At 43.0% G+C, this 19981-nt stretch overlaps 1 protein-coding gene and 1 long non-coding RNA gene across 2 annotated transcripts; one reads left to right on the plus strand and one right to left on the minus strand.

Annotated features, from left to right (window-relative positions):
* Window positions 1-1206: 1206 nt before the first annotated feature.
* Window positions 1207-5840, minus strand: LOC134478673 (allergen Fel d 4-like). Its single transcript, XM_063260698.1, has 7 exons — window positions 5680-5840; window positions 5191-5327; window positions 3996-4066; window positions 3216-3326; window positions 2521-2622; window positions 2310-2354; window positions 1207-1451 (listed from the first exon to the last, which is right to left on the minus strand). The coding sequence occupies exons 1-6, from the start codon at window positions 5770-5772 to the stop codon at window positions 2323-2325; spliced, it is 546 nt and encodes a 181-aa protein (XP_063116768.1). The 5' UTR covers window positions 5773-5840; the 3' UTR covers window positions 1207-1451; window positions 2310-2322.
* A 1596-nt stretch (window positions 5841-7436) lies between these two features.
* LOC134478663 (uncharacterized) lies at window positions 7437-14119 on the plus strand. The gene is made up of 2 exons (XR_010051409.1): window positions 7437-7782; window positions 13174-14119. It is a non-coding gene; the product is annotated as an uncharacterized LOC134478663 (long non-coding RNA).
* The last annotated feature ends 5862 nt before the right edge of the window (window positions 14120-19981 follow it).

Here is a 19981-nt window from a genome sequence, read left to right on the forward strand (position 1 = left end):
ATTTACCTCAGTGTGGCTGAGTCACACCCAAACTCTTGGATATATTGAGTTAGACCTCTGCACACTGATTAATTTGGCAGAGATCTTTCCAAGAGAAAGTAACATGGACTCTTACAATTCTCTCTGCCTCTGCTACTTCCTGGCATGGAAACTGTGGGATGAGGGGCAAAGTCTTGGGGCCAAACTGCCATCCAGATTTTGTGCAGGGTGGAGAGTGGTCAGGTGAAGCAGGTATAGCACATGAAGAGGTATCTGGTCAGCAGGAGGCCCTCCAAGTTGGGAGGGAGCTGCAATAGTGTGAGAAGCCCTGTAATTGGCTGCTACCTTATATCAACAAGCAGCAGCCAATTTAATGTCCTCCAGAAGTTAATCTTCCATTTGGAAATTGAGTTTCTCTCCTTGTCTAACCTGTTCAGCCTATTCAGGGATTATGTTAATCAGTCCACTATATGAGCCAGTGCATGTGAGATTTGAATTACCCTATAATCCTCAGTCTTGCCACTGTTACTAAGTTACCTGCTAATGTCTCGAACCCAACTCCCTCCTCCTCCAATACCCTATGTATTTGTTACTCTTTCTTTGAATCTGATCTTTGATCAGAATCCTGTCTTGTCTCAACTCTTCGTGTTCCTTGTCTCTTCTCATCTACACTACCCCTCTAGTATCTACATTGACTCACCCACAGGCCGGGACATGATGGAAACACTGGGAAACTCTAGGGTGGAGAAGAACTGATTCTAGGTTGAGGTTGGAGCAGCAGGAGGGTATGGAAAAGCCACTCAGTGGTAGAAAATCCCGGATGTTGCTGGGGGAGAACAAGGTCAGCGGATGTATTGCCATTCTTTATTGCATGGGACCTGTCCTCAGCAATGTCAAGATGACATTAGTCTCAGCAGATTTATCTGTCAGTGCCACATTGGAAAAAAGGATTCTAAGGTGGGGAAATTATGGATCAAGTCTTGTGTTCCTATGGTATGTTCAATGGTCTCATCAGGTCCCTGAACAACATCAGAGCATAGGGCATGTGGGACTCTTGGGGACTTGGGATACCAGAGGAGGATTGAAGAGGATGAGGTGTCTGAAACTCAGAGTCAACTCCTGGATGCTAGAAGAGGTGAAGAGCCCAGGAAATGCCTTCATTCACTCATAGTCAGCCCCACCTCCTCCCAGATTCAACGATAAATCACAGTACAGCAAGGCTAATCATTTATTGAACAGTAGAGAAAGATTTTATTTGTATACAGTTTCCATAGCTATGGCAATCAAGAGAAATCTAGAGGAAAGCTTTGCTTCTAGGCAAATTGATCCTCAGCGATTAAGGAAGATCTGGAGATGCAGGGGTGACACTTCCATATGTGAGCACGATGGTTCTCAGGCCGCTGAACTTGCATGAGGTGGCAGAGTTGAAGAAGAGATGCTGCAGAATCCAGGCAGGGAAGCACTCACTAGCACTAAAGAAGCAAAGGACAAAGAGAGCACAGAAACCACAGTGAACGCTTCTGGGACTGATTTTAGGACAAGGAGAAATTTTGATACAAAGGAAAATGGTAACAATCTCATCTTGCACTCTAACCCATGTTACTTATCAGGATAAACCATAAGTAAGTCACTTTTTTTCTGTTACTAATGTCATCTGATCCTTCCCTCAACTGAACCTGTGTTAAATAGAAAGGAAGTAATGAAGGAGCCCTAAGATTGTTTCTATCATCTTAGCATAAGAAGTTTTTGAAGAATGTTTGACAAACTGAGGAACGATGACAAAAGCCATAGATACTTTTATTAAATACATATTTTATGAAGTTGCTAAGGCTTTCATATACATTCTCTGAATGAAGGCCCACGAAAACTCAGACATAGGAGACAGATGAAGAAACTCAGAGCACAAAGAGAAGGTTGACAGCGACATTCCCAAATCATGGGTGTGCAGAGTTTAAAGGAAGAAATTTATATCATCAGGTTACAGACATACCCAGCCCTACGCTTGGAAATTGATCCATGACACAGATTCAAACACATTTATGTCTGAATTTTGTGTGCAGTGTTCTATTTCCTTCTTTGTGTTTCACATTGGGTCATAATGATTTTAAGCATGTTATCCGTCTATGAGGCATTTTCCTGTGCATTACAGCCCCTCAATAACTCTAATGTAGCATAGTGACAATGGGTCTTGATTCTAGGCCCTCCATCTGAAAACTTCAAACTCAAAGCTTCATTACAAACTTATTTCTGTTGGGTGCAAACCCCCACTGCACTTGGAAGGCCCTGGCACCTGGTCCATCCCCTGCTCGCCAGGGTCAGAGGTCACCAACCTGGAGGCTTAGGTTACTTTTCACCTCTGGCCTGGAGACAGCGATCTGCAGGGATAGAAGAAAACACACTCAGACAGCAGCTCCAGGTTCTTCATCCAAGAGAAACCAAATGAGTCTTCAGTTGGGGACACAGGGGACTGATTTCCCTCCTCTGGCTCTCTCCCTTCTGTGACATGGCATACAGGAAAGAAAGCCCAAGAGCTGAACTTACCAACGGTGGTCATGTCTATTATGTTTCCCTCACCAATTCCATTTTTATGACAAAAGTCTTCAAACCTTGTCTTGATTTCTCCACTCACATCTGGTTCTCGGCCTGTGAGAAGAGTGACGGAGACTGCTGAGTCTTGTGTATAAATTGTCAAAGTGAATGAAAGAGCAGGGCTGCAGAGGGGCAGGCGAACAGTTGGTGACAGCTGGGTGCTCAGACAGATGTCATGGAGGTAGGATACAACCTGTCCGAAACTGACCTCAGCAAGGGATCAGTGAGATCTCTCTCTCTGCCTCTTCCTCTCTCCCCATCTTTCTTTCTCTTTCTACCTTTCTCTGTCATTTTCTCTCTCTTTATCTCTCTCTCTCTCTCTCTCTCTCTCTCTCTCTCTCTTTCTTTCTTATTTCAGAAAGGATCTCACTATGTAGTTCATCCTCGCCTTGAACTCACTATCTAGTGCTGGTAGGACTCTTGGTGAGCCTCTTGCCTCAGTCTGTAAGTGCTGGGATTAAAGGCATGTACCAGCAAATGGGGCCCGAAAGATTTCATCATCTTTCTGTCACCAAAACTGAGGGATTTCCAAAGGTATGTGTCTGTCTTCAGTGAGAAAGAGACCAGAATAAAGTTGGAATGACCATTTTGGGTTCCTGCCTTCATTTTTTCTCCCCATCACAGGACGAGTGTGTGCAGAAAAATACCATAGAGCTCCAGGAGTTGAAAGCTTCCCTCAGCCTTGAAATTCCTGAGTTGAAATATTGCATAGTTTTTATAGTCTGTCTCAGCTACGCGAAAAACATTGTATCCATCATCTGTGGAGGAAACAGAATTCAGCTCTGAAATTTATTCACAGGAACAAATAGAAATGCTTTACATGTTCTATCCACAAAACAAATTCAAGAGCATAGTCCTGAAGAGATGAAAATGAAAACATCAAATGCCTTCCTTCCATTTGCAGCCCCTGGACTTTGTGAAATGACTGATGTCTAAGAACGGAGTCCTGAGAGCATGACCACTAGGACAGAAACACTGCAAGAGCCCCAACCACATCCTCACATCTTCTGTGAGACCGAGCCACCGCCCTCAGCCTCTGTCAGTGATGCATCTCTGTGCTCTGTAAAAGTGTCCTGACCTTACATATCAGGTGCCACTTCCTGAGCAATGTGCCCAAACAAGATGACAGGAAATGGGAACCTGTCTCAGCAGTTTGCTTTGTTTGTTTCTGCTTTTGCTTTTGTTATAGAAGTTACCTCTGACCAACTAGCATCCTTTATTTGATGGTACTATGTGCTAGGAACAGGCTTTTGCAAAAACACATGAGTGTCTCTCAAATTCAGTGTATCAGTTATGAAATGACTCCTACTTTATTATTAAAATAAATATTATTCAGGAATTAATAGAAAACAGAAAAGAGTGGGGTGTAGAAAGTTCTTTACAGATAGGAATATAACATAGAAAATTATAATTTTTAGTGTACTTACATTCAACAGCATATACACCTTCTGCTACTCTGTTGCAAATGAGACTGATTTGCTTACATTCTCCATTTTCACTGTAAAAGAGGATGAATGGATGCTCAGAAGGTATCACTGAGACCAGCTCCATCCCCCGTACTTCAGCCATAACTTCAGTTTCTGATTCTACTCAGCTTTAAAATGTTGTTGTTCTTGTTGCTGTTGTGGGACAGAGTCTTGCTGTGTAGTTCAGGCAGGCCTTGAGCTCACTGTGTGCTTACGTTGGCCTCATACTTGCAGCCATTCCCTTGCCTCAGCCTCCTACATGCTAGGAGTACAGGCATGAACCCTCATGCCTGGCTTTGAACTTTTCCTTGCAGTTACCTAAAAGCTTCTATTTGCCATTATTTGACTCAATTTGACACTTTAAGAACAACATCAACAGCCGCTTCCCATGATTACTTCCACCAGTTCTCCCCTCGGTTACTTACTCTCTACTGTAGCCATTTTTCTAGGTCACTGGTAGCAAAACGGTGGCACAAAAGTTGTTTGTCTTAGACTCAGATGTTTATATATGAGTTGCTTTCTCTAAACTAAAACCTCAGCCATCAGGGTTTGTACTTTGCAATGAATACAAGGTTTTAGGTTTCAGTTGGGTCACTCATCTCTAAAAGGCTCGCCTCACTGACTGGGCCATTAGCTGAGTGCTCACCATTTGCCAGGTTCTCAAAATAAATGCTTTACATGCAATGCCTGGCATGCTGCTCACTAAAAACCACAAAGGTGAATTGTTATCACTGCCTACTACCGAAGAAAAAGTGATGGTACACAGTGATGAGGCTCCTTGGCAAACTAGTAAAAGAAAGATTCAGTTTAAGGCAAATGAATCTAAACTCCATGCTGTTAACCTATGCTATGTTGGGATATTAATTATGACTATGGCAGCTCTCTGTTCTCTGCTTTCTCCAGGACCCAATAAATTTATTTCTGTAACCAGCTCTTTACTCTTAAACAGGAAAATTCTCAAGTCCATCAACTAGTCCTCAGGGTTAGTATCAGAAGAGGGGCTCTGACTCTGGATAGAGGCTCAGAACCTGTGTGTGTTCACATGCACTTGTCTATGTGTGCACATATTGTTGTGTGTGAATATGTGCTTGGCTAGGTATGAGGTCATGCACTGGCCTCTATTTTACCTTTTACACCTAAAAAAGGTCACACTTACTGTGCCCAGAATTTAAAGGATAAGGCAGAGTCCTCCACGGGTTCAATGCTTTCCACAAACACCCTCATGCTACCACCTTTCTCTATTGTTTCCCTTTTGTTGGAGGCCTCTTTAACAGTATACCAATTCCCTGAAATCTGCAATAAATAAGTGAGATGGTTAGGTCAGAAGACAGGAAGTAGGTACCACACTGAGTGCTTTGCATTGAACTCTGGTGCTCGGGCAGCACTCATAATGGTGCTGAATGTATGAATTTGAAGTTAACATAGGAGTAATTTATACAACATTGGGACCCTTCCCCCTGTCCCTGCTGTGAGGTGGAGGTCCCAAGGTCTGTTTTATTTTAATATGTCGCAGTTTCGCTTAGCTGAAGGTCTGAAACCACTCCTTTTGTCTCTTTAAGAGCTTCTGCCTCCCTTAGAACCCAACTGGCTTCAGACTTTCCAAACCACCCCTGAAAGTCCCAGTTGCCATACTCTGTGACTCTACCTTTTCCGCATCAAAGTTGCCTCTCACAACCTCATCGCCTTCCCCTTGGGTGCACAACAGTATCAGCCCCAGACAGAGCAGCTGCAGCTTCATCTTGGCAGAGGATAAGATGTCTCCCACAGCTCCCTGGATGAGCCTTTCCCCAGCAATGGCTCTCTCCTCAGATCCTCTGGCTTTATACCCATTCTGTGTCTGGCTTTGTGGTTTATGGATTTCTACCGTTGCTCCTCCCTCTCTGTGAAACAGTTTTTTATTCACTGTTGTGAGGCCAACTATTGTTTCGACCTTTAGAAACTTGGCAATATCACCTCTTTAGATGTGTTCAGTGACCTTACATTTCTCAAAGCAATTCACAAAATAAATAGCAAGTGCAATAAAGCTCTGGCAGGTAGAATCAGATCTAACTGTGGATCTGACTTGGAACTGAAAAGCCAATTATGTGTGACAGGAATTTGTATAACTATAGAAAGTTTGTGGAACTAGTTTCATGACTTACCTAGAGTATAGAATTAATTCAGCTATTCGCCTTCCAAAATCCTAAGAAATAAGGTATCTCTATTGAAATACTGCTACTGTGTAGAATAATCAGAAAATACTGAAATAGAGTTTTTAAAATAATATCTTCAAAGTAAGGTGACTGATCTTCAGTGCATTTTAATTTCTTTGTTATTCTCTGAAATTCCGTCACTAAAGCCTTCCCTGTTAGATAATAAATAAACTAGTACTAATCAGCATGCATTAGTGTACTCTAGAGGCTCATAAAGAACCAGAGAACAAGGTATCATTCCTTTTCATCAATAACCTTCAATGAGGTAGGAAAATACCTTATATACTGAATTCTGTGTCTAAAATGACCCAACTGAGTGGTACCAAGCTCAGACTACACTAAGTGGGGCCATGCATGGCATCATGTAAAAAGAGCTTCAAGGCACAGGCGCTGAAATCATGCAGACTTTGGCTTCATTGTCATATCTGTCATTTTGAAGCAATGAAGACAGATTTTAATCTAATTATACCTGTCTATGAGACAGCTGTAGAAATTCAGTAGAACAGAGTAGAAAAACCTTTGCATAGCTGAAGGGCCCCACAGAATGCTTCATGGACAAAGTGAGACTTGCAGTAGGGTCTTGAACGTCAGGGGAGGGAATGGAGATGTGGAAATCATAGGGAGACAATACTGCAGGAGTGAGCAATACTGTGCATTAGGATCCTTCAGTGCCAGCCTGACTGCTGAAAGCTATGGTTCATTCCTGATTTAGGTTAATGGATGCTGCAACCAGAAAAAAGTTGATGTTATGGGAGGAGGTGAGCACAAAGCACTGAGCCTACTAGCTGTGACTTTCTATTTGTGGCCTACTAAAAAGTCATCCCAGCCCTCTGTGTGATGATTCCTAGTTCTTGCTCAAACAATTTGTTCATCGGTGGAATTTTGACACCATTTTCACTGCAGGTGTTGGAGATGAATACAGGGTTTTCTGGCCCTGAGGTGGAAACACTGAGCTTGACAAATGGTGGCAAAGGTTATTATTCTCTCCAAGAACTCATGACAGCCTGAGAGACTGTAGGGAGCCAAGTGACAGGCATTGCTGCCTCCATGCCTCTCTCTCCTATGGGCACTGCGTCTGCCTACATTAACCATAATCCTCTCCTGCTTACGTCACATATCCAGATGTGACGGTGACCCTGTTGTATTCATCTCTTTAACCTCTTCCTGTCCCAGCTCCCGCCCTTAGCCTATAAAAGGTGTGATCATTTCCTGAATAAACTGGAGGCTTGATCAGATTATCTTGACTTGACTTTGTCTCTCTTTGTCTCCCCCATGTCTTTTATTTAATCCCCGTTCCCCCTCCAGGAGTTCTGAATAGGTTGATCTGCAGGCCGGATCAAGCGGCGCTCAGCGTGGGGGCTCCTGGCACGGAGGAGTTAACTAGGGAGCCGTTGGAGAGACAGCCGGCTTAAACCGAAAGTGAAAGCAAATTGAACCAGAGACCTCGGCCGAAGAGTGAACAAACTGAATCAAGGATTAAAGCTTAAAGCAACAGGACATTCAATTAAGTACCGAGGCCTGCGCAGACAACTACCCAAGGTCCTGCCTGAGTCACGGTGAGTGAATGGCAACCCCATTTCCCTTCCCGGACATGGGTCAAGTATTGAGTGAACACAAATTATTTTTGGGAGGTCTTATAAAGGCATTAAAGAAAAGAGGGGTAAGGGTTGGAACAAAAAAATTATTGCAGTATTTTTCAATTTATTCATAAGGTTTGTCCTACAGGGTTCTATAGATACCAAGAGGTGGAATAGAGTAAGAGATGCTTTAAAAGATTATTATAGAGTTTTCGGTCCAGAAAAGGTTCCTGTGACCACCTTTGCATATTGGAATTTAATCTCTGAGCTGCTTGCCCAGAGGCATGCAGACCCTCAGGTTGAGGAGACAGTTACACTAGGTGAGGCTGCCCTGCGCGACTCCGTTAAATCTACCTCAAAACCGTCCTCAGAAAAATCTGAAGCCTCTGATTTCTCAGATGCAGAGGATGATGGCCTGTAAGAGGTCCTAGTATGTGGTGATCTGCCACAACTTCCACATGTTGACATGATCAGCAGGTCCCAGGATGGCAGCCCACCACTCCCTGTGCCTTCATGGCCAATTGGGTATTCATATAAGCCTTTAGACCCCGGCCTTTCTGATTCTCAGAAGGTCAACTGGGAACAACCAACACAACAAGCCTCTACATATCACCCTAACCCTGTTGCAGCACCGGCCACTATTAGGCCGTCCCCTGACTATGATGATGCATTCAGCATCTGCTCTCAATCTTCTAGCACATTAGTGGAATTAGAGCAAAGAAAAACAGATCTTTTAAAACAGATACAGCTAGAAAAAGAATGCAAAAATCTTTCAATTCAATTGCAGGCCCTCCGAGCTACACAGTTTTATAATGTCCTTGAGATGGAGCCTGCCTCCAGCACGCCTTGTAGCGCACTTAAAATGGTGCCTGCCTCTGGCAGCCAGCCTAAAATGGCTTTCCCAGTCAAATAGGCCTTCACTCCCCCACGGGATGTTGAAGAGGGCACTGAATCACAAGCTATTAGGATACACACACCTCTCACCGTGGCAGCCTTAAAAGAGTTAAAGGCCGCAGTCTCTCAATATGGCCCGACTGCCGCCTACACCATTGCAGTTCTAGATTCGTTGATTCAGGGTTGGATTATTCCTAATGAGTGGAAAGACATAGCAAAAGCCACCCTCTGCAGAGTCAATTATCTATTATGGAGATCTGAATTTTTTGATCAATGCGAGGACATAGCCAGAGACAACGCCACACGGCCAAACCTCTGGACCCTCGCTATGCTTACAGGAACAGGAGATTTTGCCACAAAAGAGACCCAAATGCGGTTCGATTCGGGCCTCTTTGCCCAGATTAATATGGCAGCCATTAGAGCATGGAAACAGCTCTCCTCAGGAGGTGAGCCTACCTTATCTCTCACCCAAATAAAACAAAAGCCTGAGGAGCCCTTTTCGGACTTTGTCGATTGCCTCTTACAGGCGGCAGAACGTCTTTTCGGCTCCACAGAAACAAACTCTGCCCTGGTTAAACAATTGGCTTATGAAAATGCAACCTCAGATTGTCAGGCTGCAATTCGACCACATCGCAAAAAAGAGGACCTATCAGGTTATATCCACTTATGTACAGATATTGGGCCGGTTTATCAAGGCCTAGCCACGGCTACAACACAACAAGGTTGCATAGTTACACAACCCCTTTCTCGTTCTAAAAAAGATGCCGTTTGTTTCAAATGTGGCCAAAGTGGCCACACGGCTCGTGATTGCAAAAGAAAAAATCAAAATCAGTCCTCTACAAAAAAACCAGGGCTATGTCCTAGATGTAAGCGAGGAGACCACTGCGCTAATGAGTGCAAATCCAAAAGAGATGTTCATGGTAACCCTCTTCCCTCGCAGGGAAACAGGTTACTGGGCCGGCCCCAGGCCCCCAATTCCGGACAAACCCGTGGGGCTCCAAGGTTTGTCCCAGCAAAAAACCATCCATTTCAGACCTCTTCAGGGCAACCCCAGGGAGTGCAGGGTTGGACCTCTGTTCCAACTCCAACACAGTATTAACCCCTGATATGGGTGTTCAGATCATGCCCTCAGGAATCTATGGGCCCCTCCCCCCAGGACTTTTGGACTTATTATTGCACATAGTAGCACTACGCTTAAAGGATTACAAATTCTGCCTGGGATAGTAGATGGTGATTACACAGGAGAAATAAAAGTCATGGTTTCTCCCCTTGTCGGTGTCATACCAGTTAGGACAGGGCAATGCCTTGCTCAATTGCTGCTATTGTCATTGGCTCAAAAATCTAACAAATCCATAACTCCCTATAGGGGGAACTCCTTTCCTGGAGCTTCAGATGTATATTGGGCCCAACGTATCTCCAAACAAAAGCCCCTCATGACTCTATCCTTAGATGGAAAAGTTTCTCAGGCCTCATTGATACAGGCACAGATGTTTCCATTATCAAAAAGGAGGAGTGGCCTACTGCCTGGCCTTTAGAAACAACCTTAACACACCTCCAAGGGAATGGACACTCAAAACATTCACAACGCAGTTCCAAACAACTGGTTTGGAGAGATCAAGAAGGTAATCAGGGACACTTACAACCTTATGTCATAGAGAGTCTGCCTCTTAATTTATGGGGTAGGGACCTACTCTCCCAAATGGGATTAATTATCGGAAGCCCTAATAATGTTGTCACAATGTAAATGCTTAATAAGGGCTACCTGCCAAAACAGGGCTTAGGAAAAAATAACATGGGCATTACTGATCCCATCATTCCCATCTCTAACTATGCTAAAGTTGGGTTAGGCCATTTTTCTTAGGGGCCATTGACACTCCTGCGATCCATCTAAACAAATTACATGGCTATCAGAAGAGCCGGTATGGGTTGATCAGTGGCCCCTTACCTCTGAAAAGCTTGCAGCCACACAGCAGCTGGTGCAGGACCAGTTAGATGCAGGCCACATTGTCCCTAGTAATTCCCCTTGTAACACACCTATCTTTGTTATCCGTAAAAGGTCAGGGAAATGGAGGCTGCTACAAGACTTTAGGGCGATAAATAAGACAATGGTCTTAATGGGGCCCCTACAGCCAGGCCTCCCCTCACCCAGTGCCATTCCCCTGGGATTTTTAAAAATTGTCATAGATCTTAAAGATTGCTTTTTCTCTATTCCTTTACATCCAAAGGACCAAAAGCGTTTTGCCTTCAGTCTCCCATCAATTAATTTTAAAGCCCCTATGCAGAGATTTCAATGGTGAGTTTTGCCACAAGGTATGGCTAATTCCCCCACATTATGCCAGTCTTTTGTAGCCACTGCAATACAGCCAGTCAGAGATCATTGGCCACATATCTATATTATTCATTATATGGACGATATCCTCTTGGCAGGAGATGATCAAAGCCAAACCCTAAGGTGCTACCAGGACTTACAGGTTGCCTTACAAGAGGCTGGACTTCAAATAGCCCCTGATAGACTACAGCTTACTGATCCATATACATACTTGGGTTTTCAATTACGTGGCACTCAAATACTCTCTCCAAGGCCCCAACTGAGGCTTGATGGCCTCAGAACACTTCATGACTTCCAAAAACTATTGGGAGACATTAATTGGCTCATACCACTTTTAAAACTAACTAAACATGATTTACAGCCCCTTTATGCGCTGCTTCGGGGAGACATAGATCCAACTTCCCCCTGAGAGCTTACATCTGATGCCAGGAGAGCGCTCAGTAACGTAGAAGAGGCTATTGCTCAACAAACTGTTTCCTTTATGGACTACAATGAGCCTTTACAGTTTCTCATTTTTAATACAAAGCTTTGCCCCACAGTAGTGTTCTGGCAACAAGCTCCCCTCATGTGGGTCCATTTATCAGTCTCCCCAAAAAGAACACTTTTGCCTTATTTCCAAGCTGTCTCAGACCTAATAATTCAGGGTAGAAAGCAAGGAAAATGTTACTTTGGCAAAGAACCAGACATTATCATTCAACCTTTTACAAAAGACCAAATAGACTGGCTACTTCAGACCATGAAAGTGTGGCCTATTGCCTTAGCTTCCTTTTCAGGGACTATTGACAATCATTACCCTCCAAATAAGCTAGTTGGCTTTGCTAATCGTCAGCCATTTATATTCCCTAAGTTTCACAACCCTTTCCAGGTGCCCTGGTGTTATTCACTGATGGCTCATCCTCCAAAAGGGCTGCTTATGTATCCCAAGACAATGTTTCTACCCTCCAGGCAGACACTTCCTCTGCACAATTAGCAGAGTTACAAGCTATTCTTGCAGCCTTTGCTGCTTACTCTGACCGAACATTTAATTTGTATACTGACAGTGCTTACCTTGCTCAGTCTGTTCCATTATTGGTGACTGTTGCTACCATATGTCATGCTTCCCCAGCTGCAAATCTGTTCAAACAATTACAATGCTTCATACGGCTTCGCCGTCATAAGTTCTTTATTGGTCATCTGTGAGCTCATTCCAACCTCCCTGGGCCTCTTGCCCAAGGACATCATTTGGCTAATGTTGCTGTACGAGCACAGGTTTTTATGGCTCCGGACTCCAAGGTGTCTAAGGCCCAACAGGCCCATCAGCTACACCACCTCAATGCTCACACCTTCCGCCTCCTCTACAAAATTACCCATGAGCAAGCCAGACAAATTGTAAAAAATTGCCCATCTTGCGCTATCCACTTACCTGTTCAACACCTAGGAGTCAACCCTAGAGGTTTAATTCCTAATGCCTTATGGCAAATGGATGTTACCCATTTCAATAAATTCGGCAATCTAAAATATGTACATGTCATTATTGACACATATAGTGGCTTCATTTTTGCCACTCTCCAGACTGGAGAAGCTGCTAGACACATTATAGCCCATATGCTGTCAGCCTTCTCAGTTCTGGGATGTCCTCAACAGCTTAAGACCAATAATGGCCCTGGCTATACCAGTACCTCCTTTGCTCAATTTTGTAAGAGCCTTAATATCCTCCATACCACAGGTATACCTTATAATCCTCAGGGACATGGCATTGTTGAACGTGCGCATTGTTCCCTTAAATTCACCATAGATAAAATAAAAAAGGGGACATGGTACCCCACCCGGGGTCCCCTAGAAATGTCCTTTCACATGCTCTTTTTATTTTAAATTTTCTGACCCTGGATGCTTCAGGCTGCTCCGCAGCATCTGGATTTTGGCATACTCAAACTCAAACATGGTTTGCGTCTGTTTTATGGAGAGACCCGTAACCAATGTGTGGAATGGCCCTGACCCAGTCCTTATCTGGGGACGAGGTTCAGTGTGTGTTTACTCTCAACAAGATAGAGAAGCTAGATGGCTACCTGAATGCCTCCTTAAACAAGTAGACAGTTCTTCAAAGACCCCATGTAATGCCCAGGAATAATGTTATTTCCTGAGGCACAATCCCCTATGTTCTCTTACAGGTGACACATCTCCCTGGAGCCTTATGCTGCCTAGTCAGCCTTCTCCTTGAACCACTCCATACCCATGCTGAATTTCGACCCCTGCCAAACAGACTACAACTGCTGGCAGCCATGCACAGAACCCCATGACTGCGGAAGAGGCTCTTTTTGGTCTGAAGGAACATACACCAGCCAAATAGACTGCATCCAGTGTTATGTGAGGCATGCTCTAAGATATAGGAGAATGACTTCATACAGAGACACCAACAAATGACTGTCAACCCCTTCTCCTTGATTTGGAGGGGGGGAGTTTTTCCCTTACCTAGCGCTCCTTTTGGGTCCCCTAGCTGCCCTATTACTTCTCCTTTATGTGAGTCCTTGTATTTTTCAGAGGATTACGATGTTCATTAATAACCGGATAGATGCATTTATGGCAAGCCCATTCAGGTACACTATCATCAGCTGGAGATGGCAGATCAACAAACCTACTTGGAAGGAATTCCCACAGTGGCCCATATGATGATGTGGCCTAACTTCCCTGGAGCAATGGACAGGCAGTCAGAGACGGGCAACTAGGACATGCATGTTAATTCCAACGGCCACCTAAGACAGGCACAGGACCAACTGCTGTTCTGCAAGCCCATGACAGGTAAGGCCTGGTTGGGTTCATGCAATGAGGTCCTTGACCTAAGACAGATGCTGTCCTCACAGGGCCTGCCATACTCTTAATCAAATAATATAAAAAGGGAGGAGATGTGACAGGCATTGCTGCCTCGATGCCTCTCTCTCCTATGGGCACTGCATCTGCCTACATTAACCATAATCCTCTCCTGCTTACGTCACATGTCCAGATGTGACAGTGACCCTGTTGTATTCATCTGTTTAACCTCTTCCTGTCCCAGCTCCTGCCCTTAGCCTATAAAAGGTGTGATCATTTCCTGAATAAACTGGAGACTTGATCAGATTATCTTGACTTGCCTTTGTCTCTCTTTGTCTTCCCCATGTCTTTTATTTAATCCCCGTTCCCAGTCCAGGAGTTTTGGATAGGTTGATCTGCAGGCAGGATCAAGAGACACCAGGTTTTCAAAATGAACCCACTGTTCCTGCGTTATGATGTGGAGGAGAGAGTTGATCCTGTGCCATACACGCCAATTCCAGACCCTGTGCCACACACGCCAATTCCAGATCACCTCATAATCTTACAGGGCCACATTGTAACTTTCTGCTTGGATTTCTTTCCCTATGAGAAAGCCAACTCCTTTAATGAAGGTGGTAAGAATCTTCTTGTTCATCTTGATGCTTACAAAGCACCTAATATATAATATAGCCTTAGAAATGTTTGTCTAGTAAATCCTTATTTATTTGTAAATCGTATTGTAAACTCACTAGGAGCTTCAGGTATACCACTCTAATTTTGGTTGCAAGTTTCTCAACAGAATATATGGAATGAACTTACTTAAAATATCTGTTTTTAAAAACTTACCAGTTAGGGGAAAGTTCTTTCTTGTTCATAAGGTGGCAGAACTAATATTATTGAGATGGTCATATTATCAAAAATGATCTGCAGATCCAGTGTAATTTCTGTTAAAATACCAAAGACTCCCTTTCCAGAATTAGAAAAAAGAATCTTAAAATTCATGTAAAAACACTAAAGACTCAGAATAGCTAAAGCAATTCTAAGTGAAAAGAGCAAGGCTAGAGGCATCACAATAGCCCATTTCAAATTATAGTACAAAACTGTATAATAAAAAATACAACATAATAAAATATAGACCAATAAAACAGCCGAGAGGACAGAGAAACCAAGCCCGCATAGCTACAGCCATCTGATTCTGGACAAAGATGAAAACTGTGTTGCATAAAGGACTACCTCTTTGACAAATGGTGCTGAGAAAGTTGGATATTCATTTGTGGGAAATTGAAACTAGAACCTTACCTCCTAACCTGTAGAAAAGTCAGTTCAAAATGGAGCAAAGGCCTAAGCGTAAGACATGAAACTATGAAAGTGCTAAAGGAAAACACCTAAGGCAAAGGGCGAGGCACAGACTTCTTGAATAGGATTCTAATCATATAGGAAATAAATATCAACAAGCAAAAAATGACCTGGGGATATAGCTCAGTGGCCTACGTGGCTGCCTGGCAAGTGCAAGATCATGAGTATGATCCCCGGTGCCAAAAAAAGAAAAGAAAATCTAATGAGATGCCATCAAATTAAAGGGCTGAGGAAATAACTACAAAGTAAGGAGATAGTCTAAAAATGGGAGAAAATTCTTGCCAGCTACTTTGACAAAGGAGAAACATTTAGACTATAGAAAGATATCAAAAAAGTAAATACCAAAAAAAAGAAGAAGAAGAAAGAAAGAGATCTTAAACTCACACGGAATCAGAAAAGATCCAGAATAAAATGAACCCTGAAGGAAAAAAGCAATGCCGGTGGCCTTATATTGCTGAATTTCAAATTACGCTACAAAGCCACAGTGACTAAAACACCATATATTCCCACAAAACTAGACATAGAGATCAATGGATTAGCTCAGAGACAAATCCATGTACCTATGGCTGTCTTGATTTTGACAAAGGAGCCAAAACCATCCACGAAAAAAGCCTTCTGTGTAATAAATGGTTCAGGGAAAACTGAGTATCTACATGTAGAGGACTGACACAGGATCCATCTCTCACCCTGAACAGCAATCAAATAAAAATGAGTCAGAGTCCTAGATACAAAACCAGAAACTAAGAAACTGCTGGAAGACAACATTGAAGGAATGCTTGAAACCATTGGCTCCTACAAAGACCTCCTGCATAGTATTCTAATACCAGAGGAGACAACAGCAAAAGTCCACAAATTAAGAGCTTCTACGCAGCAAAGGAAACAATCAACTAAGTGAAAAGATGACCTACAGAATGGGGAAAACTTTGTGAGATATTCTTTTGATAGAAGATTAATATCTAAAATATGTAAAGAACTAAAAAAATTAATGCTGCCAAACAAAAGATTAATAAAAAATGAGCAAATAACTGAATAGATACTTCTCAAAAGAAGTACAAATGGCCAATAAATGTATGAAAAAATCATCAACATCTTTAGCCGTTAAGGAAATGTGAATCAATACAATTTGGAGACTCCATCTTACTCCATCAGAACAGCTATGAACAAGAAGACAAAAACAGGGAATGCTGGTGAGGATGCTGGCATGAGGGTGTGACACCCTGAGAAGCCCTCTGATGTTGTGGGGCAGAATGTAAACTAGTGAAATTGCCAAGTCATCAGTATAGAAACTCCTCAAAAAACTAAAAATTGACATAATGTTGGCAGGCAGCTGAGTTAGTTAGAAACACTATAGGCAGTGAGACAGGGCTAGGTCCTAGATGGAGCCAGTGCAGAAGTCCCCTACTTTGCAACTGTAGGGGAGACAGACACCTCCTGCTGTAAGCCAGGCCTCAAGACAAAAGATCAAACAAATGCATCTACATCCTAAGGCCTGATATTCTAAATAGTTCCCTACCCCCTTGAGGAAGCCTAGAGTCAGGATCCATTCCCCCAGGGAAGAGTTGCTCCTTAACAATGCCTGCTTTCTGTATGACTCGCTTCCCCTTTTGCCCCCAATGTAATCAATTTTACCTAAACTATTAATCTTATTGGTTAACCATAGTTCTATCCCATCTTATGCCCATCTGTCTTATGAGTTCACAGTTTCCCCCCACCTTAAACACGTCTCACCCCATGATTTTGCTCTATAAAAGTCCCTGGAAAAGACAGAGTCCTTGGCAACCCACTCTGGATCCCTTATGTCTCTCTCAGACAGAAGCTGTTTTTCTCTCAATAAATATATTCTACGCGTAACCTCTGTTGTTCCTAAAATTCATTCTTCAATTTTAGAGAAGGTGAACTCATTGCTGTACACTAGCAAAAAGACCTTTGTTATGTTCGTATTATGCCAAAGTACCTGTAACAACCGCCTACTGTTCTGTAGGCGGTTGTTCTGATTTGTGTCCCTCCCCCCAGGTGTCCTAATTTGATATGTTAATCAATGCTTCCCCTGGTGAAGAATTGAAAATCCCTGGGAACCTAACATAATTGATATGTCAACCATTGTTGCCCTCTACAAATAACAGATGTGGTGCTGAAATAAGCTGACAAAGGATTGTTAATTACTGCTAGACTTCTCTGTCCTCTGCTAAGGGAAACATTTCCTTAGCAGATTTCCTGATCCACACCCACAACCCTTCCTTTGTAAACAGTGATAACTACAAAAACGCTGCAAGTTTTGAGGGGGACACACAGCTTTTGCAAACTCCAACTGCACTGTGTCACTGGGCCCAGAATAAAGTAAATCAGCGCTGCTTTTAAAAAAAAAAACATGTTTTGCCCCATTTTTGGACTCGAAGTTGGGGACTCTGAGGGGCTCGTTTGTGGATTACAAGACTTGGGGGATCACTCAGGAATACAGGGGGACCCTCCCCCCAATTATTTTTTCACCAATCAATTGGCTAAACATCTGTAAGTATTTGGGTTTTTTTTTTGCCTGTTTGTAATCTGAGTGCACACATTTGTAACTGCAGATAAAATGAGACCTTTTCCAGGGGCCTTTTTGCCTATTTTGTAATTTAGGGCCTTGGGGCCCATTTGTAACTTTGGGCTTTGGCTCATGTGGGGGTTTTTGTCTATTTGTAACTTGGATGCATGCAGTGACTGCAGATGAGCTAGCGCTCCTTCTGCACAGGATTCTGGGGGCTCTCGCCCGTTTGCAATGTGTGTGGCCTAGGCCCATGTTGGGGACCTAGGCCCGTGTGAGTGGCCTAGGCCCATGTGGGGGACCTAGGCCCATGTGTGTGGCTTAGGCCTGTGGGGGGGGCCTAGTCCTGTGTGGGGCATTGGGGCCCATTTGTGTTTTGGGGCCTGTTTTCACCCATTTGTCTCTATGTTCAGTGTTTTTTGTATTTTAGGGTTGTCTGCCTGTTTGAATCTGTTACTAACTTTGGTTTTTTTGCCCATTTGAATTTGTTAAATTTGTTACTAGGGGCTGGGGTTTGGCTCAGCGGCATGGGCACCTGCCTTGCAGGCAAGGAGTCATGCGTTTGATCCCTAGTACCAATAAAAAAATTTTTTTTGTTACTAACTTAGGGGCTCGTTGCCCATTTCTGTTGCAGGATCCATGTGGCTTATTGGACCCAAGGTTCATAATGAAAATTATTTTCTTTTAGCTCACCAAACTATGAACAGAAAAACTTTTGTTTGTGCCTTTAATGTTGATCTTGCCTTTTGTGGTGCCTTGTTTAATGTTTTAGTCCTCAATTGATTACTTGCAACCTCGGCATGCCTTTTAAAAAGTATTTTTTCTTTCTGGTTAAAATGTGAATATATGTGCACATATATGTATATTTATGGTTTTTGAAAATCATATTAACTTTACCAAGTAAAAACCAGGTCATACTATAATTGAGCCAGTTTAAAAAGTAACAGTTTTTAAAATGTAGCATTTTAAGTTGGTAAAAAGACATAAAATGATTAAATATGTTTTAGACTACTAAAAGAAAGTCACTTCAAGGATTTTGTTAAAGGTTTTAATGTTGTCTAAAAAGCAAGAAAAAACCCCAATTTGTCTTGCACTGGAAAAAGCCGATCTAAATTTAAAAGAAGTAACTATTGTGCCTAATGTGACTGGTGATTATAGAGATAAAATATGGTGATCATAGAGATAAAATCTGGGAAATTATGTGCCACAATTACTTTTGTTACCTATGAAAAAGCCTTTTTTTTGTTAAGTATGTAATTTCAGTAGAACAATGGCCTGCCATGTGGCACCCTGGGGCAAAAAAAAAAAAAAAAAAAAAAAGGCAGTGTGCCATCCAGATGAAGCCTGCCCTCTGATTTGGAATGCCAGAGCTGTGTTTTCCTTTTGACCCCGATTGGACAATGAGAGGTATGAGGTTCCCAATCAGTGTCGTCAGTTGTTATTGGTAGCCATTAGGGCACCCCAGAAAACCCACCAATATGCCCAAGATAGCAGAGGTGAGGCAATTGGCTAATAAATCTCCCTTAGGGTTTTCTGAAAAGATTGCAAAGGGCCTATCACATTTATACACCGGTAGCACCTAAAAATGCAAGGGCCACTAATATTGCCTTTGTAACACAGTCAGCCCCTGATATTAAGCAAAAATTTCAAAAGTTTGAGATTTGAGGAAATGCCCTTCAATCAGTTATTAGAGGTTGCTTAAAAGATATTTGATAACTGGGAGGACCCTAAAGACCAGGCTGAAGAGGTTTCTGCTGGGCAGAAGGACTGCATTGGTTGTTGGACTTTCCATAAAAAAAAATAAGACTCTTTCCTCCCAGAGGATGCAAGCCATCCAACAGATTCCAGTCCCTGTGGCTAAAAAACAAATGTGAGAATTTCTAGGAGCCATAGGACTGACCAAGAGTTTGGGACCCTGGCAGAGGCCTGTTGCCTATCTTTCCAAGAGATTTGATTATGTGGCAGCCTGGTGACCACCTTGCCTGCGGGTGATTTCCTTGGTGGCCCTCCTGGTAAAGGAGGCTTAAAAATTGACTTTTGGACAGAAACTCTTAATTTTCCCCTCCTATTTGCTGGAGACTCATCAAGACTCACTGGACCGATGGCTGCCCAACTCCCAAGTCATGCATTATCAGGCATTACTTCTAGATCTGACTACCATCAGTTTTAAGGGGATAGCGGCTTCAAACCCTGCTAATCTGCTGCCTGATGATGCCCCTCCTTGCCCCTCCACTACCGTATTGGGGACCAGACTTGACAGATGAGCCACCATTCAGAGTTCCTTTGTATTTCTCCAATGAAAGCCGTTACAT

Source organism: Cavia porcellus, unplaced genomic scaffold (assembly GCF_034190915.1).
Source record: "Cavia porcellus strain 051 isolate PalLab524CR breed Dunkin Hartley unplaced genomic scaffold, mCavPor4.1 scaffold_1, whole genome shotgun sequence".
Taxonomy (NCBI): domain Eukaryota; kingdom Metazoa; phylum Chordata; class Mammalia; order Rodentia; family Caviidae; genus Cavia; species Cavia porcellus.